The following is a 24,376-nucleotide window of genomic DNA, read 5'->3' on the forward strand; positions in this document are numbered from 1 at the left end:
ACTGAGGAGGTGCCTGCAAGTTTAATGTTACGAGGTGCTGTTCTCTTTTGCCTCCACTCACTTAGGGGCCCCTTCCCCCTCTTTTTTTTGGGAAGGATTCATGATTTTATTTTGATTAGACATCCTTTAATTTTTCTAAATTTTGCAGATAGAGTCTACGTAGAAATTCAGGGACCTTGTGTGGTGACTAGGGAGTTATCTTCTGTTGCTGTCACCAAAGACTACAACTATGCATAGATTTTCTGCAGCAAATTCGTCCTATACAGTGGGGACCGTTGAGCCTCCAGATGACGATCGCCCACTGTGTGGTCAGGAAGACCTTAGCTGCAGTCTCAGTCCCGAGACTTTTAGGAGCTGTGAGGCTTGGGCAAATCATTTCTGTTCCCCAAGCCTCTGCGCTCATGGAGATCATATTCCTACGATCTGCCCCCCCGGAGTTGTTCGGTGAGACGATGGACATAAGCACTTAACAGGGTGCCCATGTGGAGAAGCACTTGGAAACGTTGCAATTATTATTCAGAAGCCATCTGCCCATATATTAACGTTTACATTTTGAGAGATTGTTATGGTCTAAAAAAAATTAGCCTGAATTTATTGCTTCTTTTTGTGATACCTCTTTAGTGTTGACAGGTTAGACTAGCACAAAAATATATAAGATTGGCCCTTCATCCCTTCCCATTGATATAACTCTTACCATTCTAATCAAGACCCTTCTAGATTGATTGTATAGATTTTTAAAAAACGGGGTTCCCCTTTCTTTGTTGGACAAACATGCACTTAAGGTGGCCCACCTTTACGTGGCATCTTATCATGCAAGTGTCTTTATGGCCAGTTGTGGAAGGAGCTTGTTAATGTCTGCAACGTCCTGAGGGTTATCTTAGATTTCCATTCAGAATTTTACAACTTTGCTGGGTGAGAAGCATATGGGAATTAAATGTGAAATTCATAAGCTAAAGTGGAACAGAGGCGGCGAGGACTACTGAGATGAAGGACATCGTGATGGAAGGTAAGATGCAGGGCAGGAGACAGGGGATCCCCAAGTTTCCTCAGGTGCGTGGGCTCCTCCAGGAGAGGGACCCACAGATGAAACATGCTTCCGTGCCCCAAGGTTTAAGGTGGGTAACACGTAGCCTTGGTTCCAAAGGACCACAGTCAGTACGCCGCCCCATGGCCTGTGAAGAGTGACCTGGTAGGCTCCAGAGTAAAAATTGTAACAGAAAGTGCTTTGCAGTCAGGAGAGACTGAAGGCCTCATGTGACCTGAGTCCCATAGTGAGGCCATCCATTGTTTTTCCTTTAAACGGTCATAAATTTTTCCACCACCGAATACACCAAGGGCAGGATCCCGGGAAGAGAAGCCACGGAAAATACACTCTTTAATCTGGGGCTCCCTTTCAGTTTTAGAACTTGGGCTCGATCTCTGTCCTTTTCCTTCTTCCAGAAGCTGCTTCCGGGGCTTCTGTGCTGGGATTAGCCTGCTCCTCTCCCGGGCCCGTAGATGTCAGGACGTTTCTGAAATGGAATCTGCCCACTGCGCCACTCCCAGGGACGCCACAGCCTTCCGCCCGTGACCTTTACCGCCTGGCTCCGGGCATGCTTGTGGTGGCACCTGGCAGGGTCCCACAGGACTGTGACCTTAGGCCTCCAAGGTGGCGCCTCTGCTGAATTGGGTGGAGGAAAAGGTGGGAATCCTGAGAATTCTGGGAGAAAACAAATGAAAGGATCAGCTGCAGAGTGAAGTCCCTTTGTTGTGTAAGAACAGGGAGGGGTGAGAAGCACAGTCAGGGACAAGCCTAGTGTCCTGCCCCCTCAGCCCCTCCCGACCTGCCAGAAGGGAGGCCTTTTTTTTTTTTTTTTTTTTTTTTTTTTTTTTCAGAAGGGAGGCCTTTAATGAGCGAGCCTTGGCTGCCCCGGAATTAAAATTTATATGGTTATTTCAACTGACAAACTCAGGCTTTGGGGGACCCAGCATCTCTCCTGTTGTTTTTTTCAAAAAGCCACAGTGGGGTGCTGTAGGGACAAGATCTCACCATTAACTTTTAATTTCTTTGCTTTTGTTGGTTACTTAACATTATTTAAAAGTATGTTTTGGCTGGTGAATAATGCTTTTGGATTGCATTCAGAAGGCATAAACAGCTGTAGTAAAACTTGCTCTCTTGGAAAGGAAGCCAACAACGCAGAGGGCCCAGGTGGTGCAGTGGATTAACCAACTAACCTTTAACCTTCCCGAGCCCGGGGTTCAGGTTCTGCTCAGGTCACCTCTGAAAAAGGAAGTGTCCCTTTGGTTTTGAGTTCCGATCACTTGTGTGTCCAAGATCACAGCTCCCCCAAATCATTTGGCCCAAATCTACACAATTGGCAGTTTCTAGGCAAGGGAGGGCCAGGCCTGAAATAGCAGGGTGGAGGCTCGGCGCGGCGGCGAGGTCCACTGGCAGAGATGAATTGGGAAGTTACAAACGTACAAGCACCTGCCAGCTCCAGGCCCGGCTGGGGCCAATGCAGTGATGTCCTCACTTTTTCAAGCACTAAATTTGGTAGTGACAGAAAGAAAAAAGTTTCTCACAATTTTTATAGGTATTGTGCGTGCGAGATTGGAACTGGCATAAAAGGCTGCATTCTTTCATTGCGACCATCAGAGCTGAGAGCGTGATGTAACCGTGCTTGGAAAACAGCGGTTTCATTTTCCTGAGAGCCCTTGGTGGCCACCAGACCTTGGTTTTTCTCCCACTGTGCTCTCTTTCTATGTCGTTTGCTCACACCACTTCCTCTGGGGTCTCAATTTCCCCCTCTGTGAAACGGGAGAACCTTAGAGAAGTGCTTTTCCACACTCTTCACTACCCAGAGAAGCATCCTGAAAATTGAAATAATGTTTGCAAAACATAGCTAATTCTCTAGGTGACAATAATTGGGAACATGCAAAGTATTATGAGTGTGAGAGGAATTACTTGACAGATTACCTCTTTTGACCCCCAATTAGTAATTATGTAAGTCGTCATTGTGCTGGGTTTTTAATGTTTTCTCTGAAGACACCAGCCGAGGCTGGATGACTAGAATAATAGGAGAATTCCACCCAAAACCGCCTCCACTGGCGGCCAGCATCCTCCGTTGTGAGCGTGGCTGTAATCACAGACTCTTAACCTGCGTGGACCGGCTTTCCCTTTAGGGATTGACCTCATTACCTGGGGCACAGTAATGAAATGCTCCTCTGGTTATTTTATTTCCGGGGCCAACCCTGTGTACTGTGAGGAACTGGTAGATGAATCTTCGGGAGGGACAACAAGGCGTTTTCCGTAAGCGCACGGTGGACAGCTCATTCTTGTGCTTCTTCATCAGGTTCATCAGCACCAGGACCGGGGAGAGACCTTTCAGTGCCAGCTATGCCCTTTCACTTCCTCACGCCACTTCAGCCTGAAACTCCACATGCGTTGCCATCAGCACTTCCTGAGGACAGAAGCCAAGGTGAAGGAGGAGGTCCCAGACCCAGATGTCAAGGGATCTCCCCACCTCAGTGACAGTGCCTGCCTGGGGCAGCAAAGGGAAGGAGGAGGGACAGAGCTAGTGGGGACCATGATGACATCCAGCACTCCAGAGAGGACTAGCCAGGGTGGGGCTGGCGTCTCGCCTTTGCTGTTGAAGGAGGAACCCAAGGAAGAGAACGGCCTGGCCACCTCCTTTCCTCTGGATGCTGCTGACAGGCCGGCCAACCACACAAAGCTGAAAGACCCTTCCGAGTATGTGGCCAACAGTGCGTCAGCATTGTTCAGCCAGGACATCTCTGTTAAGATGGCGTCTGATTTTCTCATGAAGCTGTCAGGTACTTGAATAGGGGTTGTCTTCTCCCTCCCCCACCCCCGCCCCCTCCAGTGTCCTCACCTGTAAAATGAACCAGTCGGCCTAGATGACTTCCAGGTCCTGGGAAAGTCTAGCAGTCTGCTCTGTCAGACGTTTTCTCCAGGACTTTTTATTCTTTAGTGGCCCTTTGGAAGTAGATCTCGCTGTGGTTTGGGCCTGAAAACAACAGAGACGGTGCATTTCCTTCTGGTTTTCCCCATCATGGGCTCCTGCGTGGGGGCAGGTCACATGCTGAGCCAGGCTGGTGGCAGTTCTTTGTGGGACGCGGGGTTCTGTTGAACTTGTCTCTGCGACGGGGCTTTTCAAGGGCTGTAAGGAAACTTCTGAGTTGGTTGACAGTATTCAAGTTCTTCACTGTCTTGATTTGAAAGATGTTTAAAGAACAGCGAGACTGCTATCAGGAATTACAGACTTGGCACATTGGAGCAAGTGCTGTAGATTATCTTTTATTCTCAGTGGGAAGTATTTTATTGTGGTCAAGTGTAGCCAACATGATATTTCCCGGTTCAGCCATTTTGAAGCATGTGTCTTTGGCGTGGCTTGCGTTCACACTGGGCTGTCACCATCGCCACCGTCCAAGCCCAGAGCTTTTTCATCCCAGCCCCAACCCTTCCACCCACGAAGCAGTAGCCCCACGTCGCTCCCCCCAGCCCAGCCACACCCCATTCCCATCTGTGCCAGTTTGACCAAAGCGGGCGCCTCATGGAAAGTGGAGTGGGATTTTTTTAAAATTCTTCCCCAACAGTCTCAAGGCCATTTTGAAAGAAATGGAGCCAGAAGTTGTCAAGGCTCATCCTTTGTGGCTGACGTCACTCTCACCCTCCAGTGATAGGTGACGTTTCCTTTAGTTTCTGTTGCTTTTAAAGGATTTCTTTGGTGAAGTTGTGGTGTTAAGCAGGGGCCATGCGATGCTGGGCGCGTGTGGATTCTCCTGACCCTTTAGGGTTGGAGTGGAGGGTGGTGGGGCTGTGCTGTTGCCGCTGCTCATGACGTTTTCAAAAGTGTGATTTTAAATTTTAAAGGAGATGTGACGGGGCCTCCCCCATGGCGCGGCGGTCGAGCGCTGGGCGGTTGAGCCTCTGCGGCGCTGGTTCGATCCCCGGCTGCTCCCCGGCCACCGGAGGAGGGTCCCACATGGCGCGCAGACCTCTCCTGCGGCCCGCTGCTCCCCTCAGCAGTGTACTTCGGTCCTTCTGCCTGCTCTGCTCCCCGCTCTGGCTCTGGTGAATTCTCTCACCCTCCCGCGCTTCTGACTGTGCCCAGTGCTTGTATAAATAAATAAAAATAAATCTTAAAAAATAAAAATAAAGGCGATGTGGCGGGTGGGGAAAGGTCGGTGGAGAATGGGCTCTGCCTCTCTGCGAGCTTGGCCGGCCCCAAGATGATTTCCAAATGCCACTTCAGCGCTTTGAGATTGACAATACCCTTTTAAATGGAGAATAATTGGTCACCGCCTTCTTTTAAATGGACTCTGAGTCGCATTTCACTAAATGTCATTGCCAGGTGGATTAGAGGAGCAGCTTCACTCTGAAGTCCCCGGCTCGGTGACACTTCCCTCGGGTCTCCTGGACTGTCCCCAGACCCCGGGGCTTGACCCCTGACTCTCGTTGGAAACGGGGACGAAAGGCATGGAAACGAGGCATCCCAAAATGAGTTGAGGGGGGAAGGAGGGCAGGAAGGCCCCCGGGAGGGACCCCAACCTGGACCCCAGTGAGTTACGAAGCACGAGCCCATGACCTTGGCGTTTGGAAATGGGGGGCTCAGCTCCCCTCCCCACTGCCTTCTCCCTCTTCCATTCCAATGTAGTGGAGGCTTGGATTTTTATATTGAAATATTTTTAATCATGTGGGAGAAATGTATGTTTTCAGTTTTCCTTTTGCTGCTGATCCTTTCACAATTCCCCTCCCGGAATCCTGCTTCTTCCTCTATGATCTCTCCTAATGTGATCACAAAAAGGACCCCTCTCCTGGGCTCCTGTGGCACGCTCCCGAGGGGAGAGATGCAGATGACGTGTTCACTTAGTATAGCTTAGAGGGGGGGGCCCTTTCCTAACTTCACAGACTGGGGGATGCTCAGTTGGGGGGAGTAGCTCTTAGGAGGAGCAGCCTTGCTTTCCTCTGAGATCCAGGAAGTTATTAAAATGTGGAGGTGGGTGGGAGGGGAGGCAGGAGCGATTGGGCTTTGGATAAAACACCGGTGCATGATACACGAGTCCTCCTGGGCTCAGCTCTGGGTGCCCCGTGTCAGGCTGGCATTAGCTCCAGACCCCGTCTCAGAGAGCACGAGATAAGACCTGCGGCCCGCGGAGAGCCAGGCTTGCAAACAGAGATGCAGAGGAGAAGCCAGTTGGTGGGGGTGGGGGCGGGGGTGAAATTCTGCACCAGAGCTTTATAGTGTGATCTGTTTTCTCAGGAAGCTATTGACGCGGGCTTGTTTACGGTTTGGCAGTCTGAGTGTTTACTGACTGATCAATGGGCATAAGAAAACAGATAACAAATGCACACTATTTATGCAAAAGGCCCATGCAGCTATTTTATGGTGGCTTACTAGAGGTCCTGAAACCTGACTTGTATGCACTGTTACCTAGCAACCTGTTATAAAGTCACCGGGGAGTGAGATGCATCGGTAATTTTTTTTGTGTGAGCATATTTGGATGTAAATGTAAACTTGGTGACTGTGGCAATGCAGCCCACGGGAAGAGAAGATATGTCAAAAGGAAAGGAATACATTTTCTGGAGGGCTTTTTTTTTTTTTTTTTCATTCCACTAACTCTGGTTGGTCGGGCCCTGTAATTGATGGCTGCTGTCACTGGGGTGCTGTACCTGGCTGTGTCTGTGGCTGTGATTCCAGGACCCAAAGGCCAAATCCCGGGGAGCTGCAGCTGAGCTGCTGGCCCTTCCCATTGTCAAATACAGTGAAGCCTCGGTTAGCCTGGGGTCTGGTCCCTTGGTGTCATAACGGCGCCATTGTTCTCGAGACAAATTTTTGAGCTGGACTCTGTGCGTGCACCTGCTGGGGCGGGAGGGTGCAGCTGTTGGTGGCACCGAGTCTGTGGGTCTCCGTGCCAGCCACATCGCTGTCTGCAAAGCTGGAGCACAGTGACAAATTCAAGCGTGTCCGTACCTACTTGTTTCCAAAAGAGAGACGGCAAACACTTGCTTCTTTCTTGCTTGCTTATTAAGGGGAGGCTTTTTTGCTTCTTCAACTAAAACTAAGCATAAAGATGACTTAGTGGAACCCAGTGGAATTAAAATCGCTGGCAGAATGCGGTTTTGAAAGGACTCGAAATCTATACCCACCCACAGCCACCGTGAGGTTCCCTGGTGTAAGTGAGGGTAAAAGCAAACCCCTTCTCTGAACCAGCAAGTCTTCCTCTGCCTGAACCCACACTTGACATTCCTCAGTCCTTCAGAGTTAATACAGAACCGATGCTCCATTCGGGGAAGGTTGGGGCAGTCTTGCTGCTGGCTTTCTGGGTGATGGAATAACAATCCTGTAAACTTTGCTCAAGGTGTTGGCCTGGGGGTGGGCCTCAAAAGCCTAAGGCTGCATGAATTTGCTACACCCGGTCGTTCAGGGCTCAGATACTGGAGGTGGTCTTTTGGGAGCTGCGTTGGTCCCCCAGAACCCCTAAGTGTCTGCTCTTCTGTGCTGTGTTCCCCTTTTCCAGCGGGACTTCTAACTTTGGCTGTACATTAGTTTCTTCAAAAGCCTGGGTCCGACCCGTGCCCAGAAGCCATGGCTTCGTTTGTCCAGAGCCTAGATACGGGCATTTTTTGGGAAATCCTTGAATAATTAAGGGCGCAGCCAAGTCATATTCCACTGACTTGGAATATGAACTTGGTACCTGCTACAGCTTTTTCCCCATTACAGATCTCTTTCCTTGTTTTCTATCCCTGAGGAGGGGCCTGGTGTGAGAGACGGCCTTAGACATTCAGCGCAGGTTGAGGTTGGCGTGAACAGAAGCCTGAGTGAGTCATGGCTACTGAGCCCCCCTTTTTTCTTGTCGGGCCGTGAGACAAGAGATTAAAGAAAATGCACCTCAATGTTCTCCAGTTAGAACAAGAAATTTCTAGGACTCCTCCAGAGCATCAAGGGTCTGGGAGTGTTACCATTAGAAACTCAATTAAAAGTTGCCTCGCATGGCCTTTCATTTTTCTCTCTTTCTGAAAGCAGCACTTTTTAAGATAGAAAATTTAATTCTAACTCTCCACATTATAACCAAGCAGTTGACAGAAACTTGGCTCCTCAGCTGTTGGCTGAGAATAGCTTTATGTCCCTGTTTTGCGAAAATAAAAGATATAAGTCATTGCAACTATTTTTAATTTGAAAACTGGCAAAAAAAAAAAAAAACCCTTTTATACCGTCTCCCACATTATATTAATTTCATAAGATGGAGGCCAACATTTTAACCAGGAGAGATGGACTTTTTAAAGCAGCGGCTCCCAAGCCTGATGTGCTAGGAACTCAGCCATAAAACAGCAAAGGTTTTCTTGGTTCTGGCGGATGAATAAAGAGGAGCCGGTCAGTGTGCTTGTGCCTTCTTATCTTGCAGTTTCCCATCGGCCTTTGTTCCATGTCTTTCACCAACTTGATGTATCTGTCGGTACAGTGCCGTTGGTTTCTGAAAGGCATCTGTTCTGTCTGCTGCTACAGGGGGCGGATCGGAGAGGCCCAGCTAACCAGGGGGTCCCTCCCGCACGGTGATTTTTTATAAAATCTCTTAACCCACAAGCCTTTCTGTGATCCCGTGCCTTCCCAGTGCCTCGCCAGGCCTTACGTAACCCGGGGCTCACCCACGCTCCTTGCCTCTGTGCACATCCCTGGAAGGCTTATCTGCAACAGCCTGCCTTTGCAGCTTCAACTGACCCCTTCTTTTTAACCCTGTCCTGCTTTTCTTGTGGCAGGAGCACACTGGTCATGTGACTAGAACCCCTGCAGTGAGCCGCTGCCCTGAGGAGCCTTATGTGCGGGCAGCCTCAGTGCCCCTCGCAGCCCTGGATTTTATTCAACCTGGTGGTGATTCATCTGAGAGGCAGAGTGTGACTCTTTCCTGTTTTCAACCACTTGCTGCTCCATGACATGAGGACTGACTGAGTCATGGAAGGGAGCAGGTGGCATTACAAGAAAGTGGGGCCCAGAGTTACCCACACATGTGCGTGCCGAAATGTCCTGGGATGGAGACTTGGAGACATGTGCTCATTGCTCATTATTTCTCCTCAACAGCCATTTCTATGGTGCAGTCACTCCAGGCCATGGAGTTCACGTGACGTTCGTCACGGCTCTGTAGGAAGCTAGTACTAGCACAGGTATCCCCCGCTTTTCAGAGGTTTGCTTTATGCCATTTCTCTTTTGCAGAAGACTTACATTCAGACCTGCTTTTGCTGACAGAAAGAAATCTAAAGAGGATTGCTGCTTTTATGATAAAATGGGAAAAGCACAAGTCTAATGTTGATTTGGCAGCAGCCGTTCTTAGAAGGAGCAGCACCCCAAGTAGTGAAAGTAGCCCCTCCAAGATCCTTCCCCAGGAACTGCTTTATACAAATTGTGTGTTTACCACATCATTCCTGCTTTTAATGTCTGTTTGTATTATTTGAGGTTTAATGTGTTATGTGGAATGATGTGGTTGATTTTATGGGGTCTGAGAATAATTAAAATCTTACCCGTATAAGCTTCTTCACTTTCAGCCATTTCACCTTAACAGAGTTTTCATGGAAACACTCTACTTTTGGCTCATGAGGGAAGCCTGCATTCCCATTTTACAGCTGAAAACTGAGAAACAGAGGTTAAAAGAGTTGCCTAAGTTTACATAAGGGATGACAAAACTGGGATTGTAACCCAGGGGACCTGGTTCCCGTGATTCCCCTCCCCCACTGCCTGTACCCCAAATCACAAAAAAAGGAAACAGCAAAACCTGAACTTGACTGTGTTCTCTGTCCCTGCTTGTGAACTGAGTTGTGGCCTGGAGTGAGCTGTTCTCTGAATGGTCTGTGTTAAACAGCACTGGAAGTTGCATGACTACTTCCCGGTTTCTTGAAAATTACCTCGTACAAACAGAATGGACACAGTCTGGCCAGTTTATAATTTCATAGAACTGTATTGTGTCCAGCGTGTTTCCAAATACTTTGTTTTGTAGCAAACTTGTAGACAAATAAACCGACACTGCATGAATAACTGTAAAAAGGTGGCAACAGGAATCCACATCTTTCTTTCCTGGCTATGCTGGAGCAAGTATGCCCAGTTCTAGAATTGCTTCCATCCACCCTCCCCCCGGAATAATTTTGCATCTTGATAGGCCTTGGGAAAATTTATGAAGACCTGTGTTTCTGCAAAACTGGTTCCTAGTCATTTTCTTCCTTCTCTCGGAAGTGTCTAGTCTTGTGTTTACTGGTGTTGTAACTACTTCCACTATTATTATTAGGAGCTTATGAGTAAGTAAATGTGTTTACAGTGAACCAGGCACTGCGCCAAGGACTTCAGTAATTTCTCACTTAAGTCTCCCAATCGCCAATGAGGTCAATAATATAAGCCTATTTTATAGATGAGGAAGCTGAGGCTTAAAAGATTTCGGCTGCAAGGGCCAGAGTGAAGCTTCAGCTCTGTCTCACTGCAAAGCCTTGGCTCGTGACCTCTTAATTAGCTATTACCTAATTTTTTTTCTCAGTTGAGGGAACTGTCTTTTGACCTCCGTCTGCTTCACTGTTTATTTTCCTTGGCTTCAAACCATGGCATCATCCCTAATGCATGCTAACTCAGTCACTGATCTGGATACATTTTCAGTGTCTACAAAAGAGATCTACAATCTATCCCTGCTTGTGCAGCCTTCCCCTGCTACCCCCTCATCTAGATGGCTTCCCACTCCACTCCCACCCTAGCCAGCGTCTTCTCCACCTCCGACCGCCTCCAGCAGTCTCTCTGGATGGGGTTTGGATGGGCTCTCTACAGATACCCAGGAACCTCGTGCTTGGCTCCTTTCTCCTGAGGAACCATATTCCCACTCAAGGTGAACGCATCCTCTTCCCATCAGCTAGATCCCGCCTCACCTGGCCATTCTCGGCCTCCTGTCATGCGGTCCCAGGGGACTGCTCATTTAAACTGCAGAGTTTAAACAGAGTTAAACTTCCTCGTCTAAGGTAAAATGAGTAAAAGTAGAACTTTTCTAAAAAGAATAATAGCGTTATTAAAACTAAAAGAACAACTCTCGCGCACCCACCACCTGCCATGTTTCTGTATCTCTGTAGAGAATTTCTAAGAACACTGGGCCCCATCCCTGTGATGTCCTCCGGCTACTGTCTGGTCCGTGCTCAGGCCAGCTGTCCTGCCGAGCTGGTCCCACTTAGTAAAACCTTTTCTTGTTATTTTCATCTCACTACACCCCCCTCACAGGGAATTCCACTGATAGTTGGAATCTTTACCACCTAAGTCGGTGCTTGCAGCATTGCATAATTCATCCCGTTGTTTGTGTATTAGTCTTGCCTCTTCAACTATATTTCAAGTTGCTGTGGGGGGACATAATGTTTCTTTTATAACATCTTTATCTTTGCACCATCCACAGTGCCTTCCCGGATGGATTGTAAGAATGAGCTCCCATTTTCATATCGTAGGAGTCAGATTTTCAGAAGTGGTGGTATTATTTCCCTTAGAAAAGATTTGCAAATTCACCTCAGCTCCCTCACACAGCAGTGGTCTGTAGAAAGGAAGCAGGCTGTTCCAAGGGGGCTTCGAAGAGTGTGAGGGTCTTGCATTGTCTCCTTTCCCATGTTACAAGGTCTCAGCTCGTAGGCCCAGGAGTCTATCACATGGGGAGTGACAGAGTGTTCCACAGTATAGCAGCTCACTTGGCCTGTGTTCTGTGGATTAGCCACCTGGGCGTGGCTCAGCTGGGGTCTTCTCTTTGGTGTCTCTCAGGCTGACTCATCTTCCTAGTGTCCATTGCCAGGCCCTGGGGATTAGCTGGTCTAGGATGCACTTAGCTGGGGGGCTGTCTCTGGGGCCCAGGAGCTCTCCTCCTTCGGTGGGCCGGCCCTGGCCATCCCCATGGCAGCTGCCCAGCCTTCCAAAGGAGAGCGAGGAAGGGTATCGGGCCTCCCAAGACCAGACTCAGAACCGGCCCAGCCTCACCTCCACCACCTTCTGTTGACCAGACTCAGCTACAACTCCGGCCCAGATTTCAAAACTGGGAACGTGGATTCCACCTCTTGCAAAGTCACGTTGCAGTTGGTGGTCCCTGGGGAGGGGCGTCCTTGGAACTGCAGTGAACCACAGCCTGAGCCTGCAGAGTCTCAGCGACAAAAATCATTAACCATGCGGTGGATAAACCAGAATGCCAGCATAGTAATTAAACATGACAAGTGTAACAGTCAGGAGGAGATGTCACTTGGGGCAGATGGTCATCAAGTTCCCTGAAAAGTGTTGGAAATATATTATCCAATCTTTAGGTTTTCTTTTTCTCTAGGCTCAAATCACTTCAGGCTGTTCATACATGCAAATCACTTCACTGCTGTTCATGCATTTCATTCTTTGGATGTGTTAATAGTATGAATTTAAAAACCAGCTCTCCTTCACATTTACTCAGGGCTTGATTGGTTTTCCAGAACTTGTCCTTCCTGCTTTTGACAAGGGAGATATCCTGTCTGTTAAGCAGATTACTGTAGATGTTACTTTTGCTCATTATATGTTGGTTTTAATAGCTTAGTTTGCAGAGGAAAACCTTATTTATTTATTTTAAAGTTCTTTAGGCAATGATCACCAGGGTTGCCCTTGACCTTGCGCCTGTCACTGTGTCTACAGTCGTCATAGCTGTCATAGGAAACCTGTGTGGTGTTACTTTGGGGACAGAGACCCTGCAGTGTAGCCAAGGATTAGCTCAGGTGGAGGCTAATGAGAAATACGAGACGGTTAAAACTTCACTAAACACTAATTATAAAACCACTAAAGACAAATTAAGTAGTTTACTTTATTAGGAGCAAGTTTTGGAAATATTTGGCTAATGATTTAAACATTCTATTTGAATATAATATGCTTAACATCTAAAAGTAATACTCTGCTATCATTGTTCTTCAATTAAATCTTGGCTTTCTTTTGATTTCAGAAGGGAGTTTGTTTTTTCATACACAAAATGCATCAAAAAATTCCAGGTCCTCAACCAGATCGCACATACTAATATATATTTACAGGGGAACTTAAGTAGTTATAGCAGCACTGATTTGCAATCTGGAAAGTTGAGTTCATTAGCTGTGTGATTTTTAAAGGTTATATCATCATTTGAGCCTCTGTTTCCTTATTAGAAAACAGTTTCAGTTTTTATTTGTTTTTTAAACAGTAAACTCATTTTTTCCAACAAAATTTTAAGTGCAGACACAATATGTAAAACACCACGAATATGTATTTTTGCTATAGCTTTGAAGTTCATATTTATTACATTTATTTATTTTAAAAGTCCAACAATTAGAAAAAATCTGCTCTTTGAGAAGCAACAAGGCATGAAGTTAGTGGTTTGTTGGGGTGAGGTCTTACAGCAGTATAAGCACCTAGTATGTTTCTACCTTGTTTTGCTGACTGCAGTTTCAAGAAATGCCATTTACACATGGATGTTGTGGCAAAGGAGAGCAGAACTTTAACAATTCACCTTAAAATCTCAGGATCCCGTCAATTAAATTTATTCCGAGGCTTGAAAGAAGGGTGCAATGATTTAAATAAAGCATTTGCTTCAAAGTTGGCAATACTCCTTATTATATTCCTTCACTAATATCATAATCCATGGCAGAAGAGAAACCTCCAGAACTTTCCATATGCACCCAAACCACCTATAAGTATGTATTAATGACTTGGTTTTACTTAGTTAACTGCTCTTTGGAAATTCATCTGCAAAGGGATGTTGCACCATCCTCAAAGAGTGCTGTTGAGGGTCAGGTAAATGAAATCAGGTAAAGATGCAGTAAACGATAGAGCCCAGTAGAGCTCCCCATCTGTCTGTCAGCTATGATCAGAAGCTTCACCAGAGCAGATGACCTGTCAACCTACCGTTGGCATTAATAAGGCAGTGATTCTCACCAGAGTCGCTCCCAGCAATGTCTGAAAAAATTTTTGTTTTCACCACTGGAAATTAAGTGCTATTGGCATTGCGTGTTTGGAGGCCAGGGATGCTCTTAAACACCTTGCCATGCACTGGCTTGCAGATGACCCAGCCCAGAATGTCAGTGGTGACAAGGTTCAGTAAGCCTAATTTAAGGCCCCCGCATATCGACACTGGTACGACTACCATCGTACAGCATTGCATAGACACACGTGCTTAGGCCTGAATTTGCTGAAAGCTCAGTGCACAGCCAACCACTTCCTTATTAATGACACATAACTAGAGCTCCACCACCCCTGGCGACAGCAGGTGCACCTGCCTTGCTAGCAATACATAAAGCTGAATTAAGTTGTGGTCTCCAGCGAGCTGACATTATATATATAAAACACAGTAGAGGGTGCACGTTTTAAAGTGAAATTTCAAGTCACTTTAAAAATAATCTTGAAGTTTTAAAATTGAAACTAATAGCTGTTAGAACCCCCGAAGGTTATGTTGGGGTTCCTTGGAACAATGAAAAGTCACTGATCTGGTGACTTCTTCCAGGCCTGAGTTTCTGGCTCTGCTTTGGGGTGAGGGAGTAAGTGAAAGTCTCAAGGGCCTAGCTTCCTCATGCAGCAATTCAGCATTCACGAAACCAGCAGATTTTATGTTCAAGGAAAGCATCATTTTCCTTCACCAGAGGGAACCCACAACTAGAACAGCAGCAGTTTTGTTAGAGCCCTGTCTTCCACCCTCTCGGTCAAATCTTCACCAAGTTCTTTTCCTACACGAAAACGTCCCAGACTGTCAGGTTCTACCCCACCACCCTCTTTCTCGCTAATATGCCTAATTCACACCATGCCATGTGTCTTCCAAAGCTGAGGTGAGGATCCTTCAGACACTTGCAGAGAAAGGAAAGACCTGGGGCGCATTCTCAGCCAGAAACCCTGAAGTCTAGGGTTTCTGTAATGGGGGCAAGAGGAGGTCAGTCTGTTAACCTCTTGGAACCTTCATTTCTTCACTTATAAATGAAATTAGTACTAATACCAGTCTCCTATGGCTGACAGAAGGATTGATTCAAAATGCTGGTTGTATGCATTATTGGGAAAAAAATAACAATTTGTTCAATGTAAGGGAATTGCATAGAATTTTCCTCAAGGTGAGGTAGGTCGCTGGAAAGGAGTGTCCGTGGGAACTAATGCCTCCTTGCTGTGAAGAAGGGTTCCTCTTACAGCTCAGGAATCCTGCCTATTCCAGTCACGTGTTACTGAACAACGTCTTGGTCAGTGATGGGGGGCGATCCCGTGAGCTACACCACCCAGCCGAGGCGGGCAGTGGGCTCGGCCCTCTGAGTTTATGTGAGCACCCACACTGGCGTTCCCACAACAAAATCTCTCAGTGACACGTTACCTCAGTGACACCTGACTATAGAATTGGAACCGTGGAATAACTTTATCCCAGTGTCTTCCTCTTCCTTGTCCACATTAACCTTTATCTCGAATCCTTTATAAGTCCTCAAAAAGCCAGTTTGTTCCTTGAAATGGCAGCCTGACTCCATTGAGGACATGAGCGTACAGATAGACTCATTTATAACTCAGAGTGGCTCAGCTAAAATGTCTGCAGCAAACAGTGAAGAGAGGGGGCCTCTTGGGTTTCCTCAGTGCATCAAAAGCGAAGTATCTGGAAACTTTAAGGTACATAAACAGAAGTCCAAGCAGGTGCTGTGCAACAGTGATCCTCCACTTGGGCACAAGTCTTGGTTCGTAGTAAGAATGAAGTCAAGACTGCAGTGAGCCATAAATTATTGCTTTTCTCTTAACAACTTCCCCAAAGAAAAAAGAAAACATCTTTAATTCTGTTCTCTTTTTCTCTGTAGAAAGAGAATGGATTTTTTTTAAGATAATAAAAAAATGGCTATTATTGAGTCATATTAATTTTAAAATATAGGTTTTAGGTACTAATTTCAGTGTAAATATTTCTGGTCATTGAAAGAAAGCAGGATATCCTTCATATTTCTATTTTTCCTCTTCTATTTAGACCTAAAGGCTGGGAAATTAAAACTTGGGAAGCAGGTATTTCCCACACATTTTTCTGATATGCCATTCATTTTATTTACATTTTCCCAATGCGTTGCTAGTTTTAGGCCATTCTTAATATTGCCTAAGTGAGCCCCAGGTATCACATGTATAATCCAGCAACATCCAGCTTGCCTATTGTTTCTTAGTGTCTTACTGAAGTCCTGTTAAATCAGGGTTGTACAAACAATGCTAGATATCTTTTTCTCCCTTAGGTCCCATTCAGCATGTATTCTGTCCAGCGCTCCTGCAAGATACTCACAGCTTCAGAGAGCATCTGTGTAATGGTGGTCCTCTCCAGAAGCTGGGATTTGCTGCTAGGGCCTCCACTGTTTCTTATCTCTTCCCTAGCCTCACCTTAGATTTTTAAAAAATCTTAAAAATAACAGATACAGCACTGAAGCAATTTTGAAAATATGTAACCATTAGTTTATATTACTCCTTCCTAAAGAATCCAAGTTGCAGCCTTAATAGATACCACCTCATTTAATTACTCTGTTGTGACTAGTGAGTATGCACTGGGAAGAGATTTTAAGGAGCATTCTGTGTGAAAGGTTTAAGGCAAGAGCAAGTTTTAAAGGAGGCACCCACCAGCCCCTCAGGAAGTGGTCGAGAGGGGAGAAGCACGCCCAGAAAAAACCTGGTAGGAGTTCCCTCCTGGTAGAGGTGGAAGCACAACTTGAGGGTTGTTTTAGAGACTGTCCTTGTTCCCTTGGGTGTAGATGCCTGTCACTAGATTTTAAGCACTTTCCTTGAGATTTCCTGGCCTCCTCCTTAGTAATACCAGAGTCCAAGTGGTTCTTCAAAGACACCCCTGTAAATGCCAAGTCTCGATAAAAAAGCTTTTAGTTTTGTCTCTAAGGACTTATCCCCAGTCTAATGATAAAAGCCATGGAAGGCTCTTTTGATTACCTTTGGTGGCACATTTGGAGGTTCTTGGCTTTTGTTTACCACAGGCAATGTGGAGGTCAGTGTTTTTGATTTACTTTGATTCATTTATAATTTGTAATCAGTCAACAAAAATTTGAGTCAGTCAACAAAAAAAATCCTGAGCACCTACTGTGTGCCAGGCACTGTTCTACGCACTTGAGATGCACCAGTGTTAAAGATCATTGCCTTCATGAAGTCTACCCTTAAGTTGGAGGAACAGACCATAATGGTTAACATAATAGAATTACATAGTAAATGATTCTTCTACTGGAGCTGCTCTACCAAAATACCACAGAATTGGTGACTTAAACAACAGAAATTTATTTCTCCCCCTTTTGGAGGCTGGAAGTTCAAGATCAAGCTGTTGGCAGGTAGGGTTTCTCCTGAGACCTTTTCGCTGTGTCTGCACATGGCCTTTTCTCAGTGTGTACACATCCTTGTGTCTCTCTTCTTCCAAGGACAGCAATCATGTTGCATTAGGATCCCATCAGATGACCTCATTTAACTTTAGTGACTTCCTTATCTCCAGGTGCGATCATAAAGGGGATAGGGCTTCAAAACGTAAATTTGGGGGATTGTGCAGAATTCAGTCCATAGCAGTATGGTATGAGGTGATAAATATTTTGGAAAACAAGGAGGATCAGAGTAGGGGGAAGAGATTGAGTGTACTGTGTGTATTTGGGGTGGGGAGTTGCAATTTTGAACTAGGTGATCAGGGCAGACTTTGTTGAGAGGGTGGTATCTTAGGAAGACTTGAAGGTCAAGTTACATCTCAGGGTTGCTATAACTCAAGGACCAGCGGTGGAGGGGTGGGGGGCAGGGGACAGACACAGGTGAGCAGCTCGTGGGCCTGGATTCTAGCCCTGGCTTTTCCTCCTTTTGATAGTCACACTTTCAAATGTCAGTTTAGCCCTCTGAGGTCCAGCTTGCAAATATGCTGGTCTGTGTGAACTTGTGATTCCAGAATGTCCATTCTCAGAGGGACATGCGGTGGACAGACAGGACCTGGTGCTGTGTATTGAATGCGAGCAGGTGGGGAAGGGTGACAGGTGTTTGCTTTGGGGATTTATTTTCATCCTTTTATTTGTTAGGTGAGAAAGGGTTTGAGACTCATTCTAAAAATCATTACTAAGAGCTCAGAACTAGGGTGACCTCTTTCTCTAAAGACCACCTAGTATAACTGACCTCAGGCTCCTACCACCTGGCCCTTTAAAGGGGAACAGGAGGCCAGTGAAGAGTGATGGTGGTGGGGGAGGTTGCTTGCTTCCCTCCTGGTCTGCTGGGGGCAGCAGCTTAGAGGGTGAAGGTCTGGAATGGTGTGGCCACACCACAGAATCCATCCCATAATAGATCACTTAGCTCTGCCCTGACCACACACACCACACCAGCCAACCATGCTAAAAATGGAAAAAGGACAGTAGTGGAAAACTGGTGAAATCTGAATAAAATCTGGAGTTTGGGTCATGCGAATGTGCGTCTCTGGGTTCTGACCAATAACCATGGTTATGTGAATGCGGACATTGGGGTGCTGGGTCAAGTGCAGACAGAATGCTCAGCCGTCTTTGCAACTATGTGGAAATCCAAAATTAGGCCATTTTTATTTATTTTTTATTTTTTTAAAGATTTATTTTTTATTTATACAATAGCTGGGGTACAGGCCAGAGGCGCAGGAGGGTGAGAGGATTCACCAGAGACAGAGCGGGGAGCAGAACAGGCAGACAGACCAAAAGGACTGCTGAAGGGAGCAGCAGGAGAGACAGGGAGGTCTGCCGCGCCATGTGGGTATCTCCCTGGCTGGCCAGGAATCGAACCCGCACTGCAGAGGCTGTGGCCAGCTTCACAGCATTGTGCTCAACCCGCTGCATCACTGGGGAGGCCCCGAGGCCATTTTTAAAGAAAACAATACCTGCATGGGTTCTGCGATGAGTTGGGCTTCAGCCATGATAAGCCCCGGCAGAGGCAGGCCCCACTGTCTGTGAGTCCGTGGCTTGGGCTGTCGCCATCTGGCAAAGGCAGGGGACCTCCAGTTGGCAGCTTTCTTTTGGGCCCATTCTTGGTCACCTGACCCCCTGCCCCAGGCCCCGGGGATTTGCCTTGGTATCGCCTGCGTGGTATGACTCACGTTTGTCTCCCATGATGTAGGAAATTGCCCGCAGGCATTATTTGATACTAGGCCTAGGCAGAGAGGGTGCTGATAGGTCAGGGGACCCAGAGCTTATACACAAAAGACATTCAGGGAACCAGAGAGAACACCCAACACAGGGGAGGTGCCTTCCTAAAGAGGAGAGTGGGAGGCCCACAGAGTCCCGCTCGCGACAGTGGGTTGTCCTTCCTGCCCAGGGCTATTCGTTGCGGGTCGGATGGGCTCGGCCCGGGTCCCTCTGCTGGTAGCACAATGTGATCGTGCGTTTGTGCCCCAGCGGGTATGTGTGGGGCAGCTCAGAGGGGTGCTGCCCTGTGTGTGTGTGTGTCTAATCCTCTTCTTCTCTTGACAGCTGCAAATCAGAAGGAGCCCATGACTCTTAATTTTAAAGTGAAAGAGGAACCTAAGGAAGAAGAGACCCTCGGTGCCCCCCTGCCCCGGCCCAGCTACGTGTTCAGCCCGGAAGCCGAGGTGCCAGCCCCGGGCATCTCTGAGGACACCCTCAAGTCCCAGGAGGCGAAGGGGAACGCGCTCAGGCGGGACATGTCTGTCAAAGCCGCGTCGGAACTGCTCATAAAACTATCAGGTATTTGATTCATTCTGCAATACTCGCCTTGGTGCCCAGTGAAACTGTCCTTTCGTTTGGAAGCCTGCTGGGCTGCCGCCTGCCCGGGTCGTGGCTCCTCTGGCGGCTGCACCGGCATGTCATCGGCGCGGTGGGTTCGGGAGTGACCAGACGACTGGGCTGAACCGCAGGTGGTTTGCAAATGTCAGCCGTGCCCCTCTCTCATCAAGCAGAGCCTGTTTTTTCTGACCAACTGCAAATTGTTGGAAGGCAAGGCTGCCTTCCCAGACGACGTCGGTCGTAATTTTAAATGGGTTCTAATGACATTCAAAGCACTTCTGCTAATTGATCAAAATACCTATTCTTTCCTCCTAGAGGACCTTGCCTTTTTTGTGTGTATTTATACTATATTCCTTAAGAACCATTAAAAATATTTTTCTTAACTTCAGAAGCAGTGGAGATGGCACTTGAAGTAATTACTAATAGAGAAGCCGCGAGATCTTATGAATAGAAAATTTCATAATGGAATGTTACAATAATTAATCTAAGTTCTTAAGATGAATGAATAATTTTTATTAGTATGTAAATGTGGTCCCAGCCCATCAAGTATGGAAAAAATGGGTTATTATTTGAAATTTACATGTGTTGCATTCTTCTCCACCCTGTGCCCTCTATCTGCCCCACCTGCTGTGGAACAGGGGAAAAAAGAATGTCTTTTAAATTCAAAGTATGCCTTTCACAACAGGGTAAGAAAGTCAGATCAAGAATAATCCTACGTTTGCTATTGCCTAGAAGTAGTTTTTAGAAATTGCATTCAAAATGCTAATGTGAATCAAAAGTGTTTTCAGTAACTTGCCGTGCTCGGAGGGGGAAAGCCAGACATGCAGTGGGGGGAGTCCTTCCTGTCATTTCATTAGTGATTCTAACTGCGTTTCTGGTTGACCAGTAGCTTGGAAAGTGAGAAATTAATAATGCTTTGCTTAGAATCACTTATAGCAGAACAGTTGAAATTCCTGTATTTGCCAGTTGGTGGGGTTAAGAATTCTTTCTTTTAATATTAATTCAAAACACACCAGAACTTCAGGGAACATGATTGGTTACAGATAAAACTAATAGAATTATTAAGTCCCTGTTGTAGCGCCGTTTTTCTCAACTTTGCCGTAAATGTGCAGCTTCTTTTATGCAGATGAGAGGCGAGCAAGATTGTGCTGAAAGCTCAAAGCGTTCAAAGGGAACGCTCAAGCCAACATATTTTTGTGTATATGAATCTTCCCTCCCATGTCAGAAGGTCTCGCTGACCTAGTCTGTCTGCTCTTTGCCCGTCAGTTCCTAGAGATCACAGCTCTCGGGTCTGTCCCTCATGGCGTGGCCTTGCACATGACAGTGACTAACTCTTCAGTGGTGACTCCTATCCCCTCCTGCTCGGTAGATTCTAGTGGATAAAATTCCTATCAGAGTTTGCTGTGCTGCCAGGATGATGAGCAGAGAAAGCTGGGATGGCACCAAAAGATAATGCACAAAAATGAGATTTCAAAAAAGACATTCTTTGAGAAAACATTTGCTCTTAATCCGTTTGGATGAGGTGACTTGAGACACTGAAGTATAAAATCATTTCCTAGATAATAATGAGAACCCGCAAATGGAGGGCTGTCGGGAAAGTCATGAAACATTTTTCCTTGAAAACAGGAAAAATACGTCATGGCTTTTCCGACAGCCCACTGGAATAAGGCTGTTAGACAGCTGGGCACGGGGATGGCAGCTGGGGACTGCAGGGCCCGTCTAGACACTTCCCAGGAGTCACAATGAGTCCCTGGGTTATGAGATCCAGCAATCATCCAGCTAGGTGATTTTTCCAGAAGAGCCCTGTGTTGTGGGATAGAAATGAAAACTTGTTTAAAGACTAAGATGGCTTTTGTTGGGTTGTTTTGGGGGTTTTTGTTTTGTTTTGTTTTGTTTTGCCCTCGGATGCAATGGTCTATTGAGAAGTAATCCAGGGCAGTGAAACCCGTTCAGTGAAACCCGATTTGCACTTGGTACGTTGGTCATTCAGACTATGGTCAGATAAACTTTGAAAAAGTTTGTAACTAAGTGCTAAAAATAGGCATGTGACTTAAAAACACGTCTTTTCATTCCTAAGCCACACTAGTAAGAGGACTCACTCACTATTAGTTTTAAAAAGGGCCCACTCTTCATCACTCTCATCGCTCGCTGTCTGTCAGAGCTCTTGGAAGAGGAGGCCAGGGGACAGCTTCCTAAGCTCTTTTCCAAGTCGCCATTTGAGTCATTTCCATGTTCTTGGAAAGACACACGTGTTGAGGCCTCGTCGGTGTTTGCCGAAACCCTCTCTCTGGAGTTGTCTCATCCTCCTGGGCCTGAGTGTAATTCATTTCCCCAAGCACCAGGTGAGTTGGGCTGGGTCAGGAGCTGGCCTGATACCCTGCAACTGAGCTGCAGGCCTCGTTGGGGGGATGGGGTTCCCGCTGGCTTCCTGCCTTGTTGATTTTCATTTATAGTCTTCTGTCACACTGGGGAGGATGTTTTGGAAGAATTGGGTGAAAAAAGTATGATCTATGCTTTGTCATACATTTCTTTCTTTCTTTCTTTCATTTTTGACCCAAGGACTAAGTCGAGGAATAAAAGGATTTTTTTTCTCTCTTCTTTCCTTGAGAGGAGAAGCCAGATATAGGCCCTTTCCATCTTTTTCTTGACTTAACTAAGAGGAAGCTAGTCAACTATTTAAGCTGCTTCCTTCCCAGGTTGAGATTCATTTAACGCCTTAACGATGAATGTTGGGCAGATGGCCCAGTCAAATATCATGGAAACGTCCCTCCGTGGAGAGACTCTGCAGGTATATTGTTTTCCAAATTGACATTTATGTCTTAGAGGAAAAACACAGATGAGTTAGGAACTAGGCTAAAGTTTTCATTAACTGTGGATGTGGGAAAATATGAGTTTTCTTCCTTCCTGTGACTCCAATTAGATTTCCAGTTGTTAATTGGGAAGTCAAGTGCCTGACAGCTGGGCCAAGGCAATTGGTGACCATAAAGAAAGCCACAAACTCTGAGGACGCCAGCGAGGTAGCCAAATAATCAGATCTGTCTGCCGAGAGCACAGTTGTTAAAGATAACTCCCAGAGGTCTCAGATGAGGGAGGCCAAGCTCCTAAAGTTTAATACAGAGGTTGTATCATGTCAGACAGACAAAGAGAACCCAGTCGCTCTTAAATTCCGGCTTGGTAATGTCACCTGGCAAACTTATGAAACAGATGTATGTTACCACACGTGTGACATAATGCCAAAAAGGACACAAAATTTTATTGGCTTCATCTTGGCTATGCTTTCAGAGAAGTTGCTAGACTCAGACATAAAGAAGTACCCTCTTCTCTAATGAGCCACAGGAGATATATATATAAAGTTTATATATTTTAAATATATCACATGTTGTATATATGTTATATGCAGAATATATGTATATACCATGGTAAGTAAACATAGAAATGTATATACCATGGTAAGTAAAATGCTCGTCTGGAATTTGTATTTTTTTTAGATTTCAGTTTTTTTATTGATATGTAGTTGATCTGTAGCACTATATTAGTTTCAGATATACAACACAATGATTTGCTATTTTTATTTCAAAATGGTCGTTGCAATATATCGTGGCTTTCTCTCTTAGCACCTTTCAGATATGCATATGGTATTATTAACTATAGTAACTTTTGTACATTATGTCCCTGTTACTTATTTTAACAGGAAGTGTGTACCTTCTGACTACCTGTCATCCATAGCCTCCCTAATTCCCTACCACCAGTCTAGTCTATCTGTAAGATTGGTTTTTGTTTGGTTGGTTTAGATTCCACATATAAGATCATATGGTATTTGTCTTTCTCTGATTTATTTCACTTAATAACATGCTCTCGAAGTCCATCCATATTGTCACAAATGGCAAAATTCTGTTTTTCATGACTGAATTCCACTGTATACACTTGCCTTAATTTGAAACATGTCTATTGGTTTTCTTATTTCTATGCTCAAAGAAGGAAATGAGTTTCTAGTCTTTTCTGATTTATATTAATTTATCCCTGATTAGGCTTGGAGAGAAATATAATTTATAATTGCCTCTTGTAGAGGAATCTGGCAGGTCCTGGATTTGGAATACACTATGATGTGCACTTAGGAATCGCCTAAGTAAGATAGGACTTCAGGGCCACCCTGGTGGTGCAAGGGGTTAAACACCGCATTATGAAGCAATCCGCAGCCTCTGCAGCCAGGGAGCAACCCACATGGCGAGGCAGACCTCTTCTGTCTCACCCACTGCTCCCCTCAGCAGTGTGTTTTGGTCAGTCTACTTGTTCTGTTCCCCGCTCTGTCTCTGGTGAATCCTCTCACCCCCCACAACTCTGGCCTGTACCCCAGCTCTTGCATACATAAATAAATAAATCTTTTTTTAAAAAAAAAGATAGGACTTCAGCTGTGAGGTATTTAGAAGCAGGTAAACTTGAGAAGGATGAAGTTTTCAGATGAATTTAATCTCTGAGGTGCCGAAGCAGAGGAAAGAGACCTGAGATTGACTTTATGACCAGTCTTAGTGATGTTGCCAACAGTTTTTGGTTGTAAATAAATCCTCTTCAGTCTGTTGAGGCAAGAAAGGGAATTTAATAAAAGACTCAGACTTGGAGCTGGCTGATGGAATCCGAGCACAGGGATACAGCAGGGCCTCTTTCCTCAACCACAGCAGGGACTGGAGGGCCCCGGAAGCC

The 24,376-nt window shown here is 46.0% G+C and overlaps 1 protein-coding gene across 8 annotated transcripts in view; it reads left to right on the top strand.

Annotated features, from left to right (window-relative positions):
• ZNF827 (zinc finger protein 827) overlaps positions 1-24,376 on the top strand; it is a 150,682-nt gene that overhangs the window by 42,941 nt on the left and 83,365 nt on the right. For all 8 annotated transcript variants that reach the window (XM_054690365.1, XM_054690369.1, XM_054690368.1 and 5 more), the window contains exons 4-5: positions 3,333-3,813; positions 19,406-19,639. In XM_054690365.1, coding sequence (XP_054546340.1) covers positions 3,333-3,813; positions 19,406-19,639 — 715 coding nt within the window. The remainder of the gene's footprint in view (positions 1-3,332; positions 3,814-19,405; positions 19,640-24,376) is intronic.

Source organism: Talpa occidentalis, unplaced genomic scaffold, assembly GCF_014898055.3.
Source record: "Talpa occidentalis isolate TD23 unplaced genomic scaffold, MPIMG_talOcc4v2.1 talOcc4.8, whole genome shotgun sequence".
NCBI classification, from domain to species: Eukaryota; Metazoa; Chordata; class Mammalia; order Eulipotyphla; family Talpidae; genus Talpa; species Talpa occidentalis.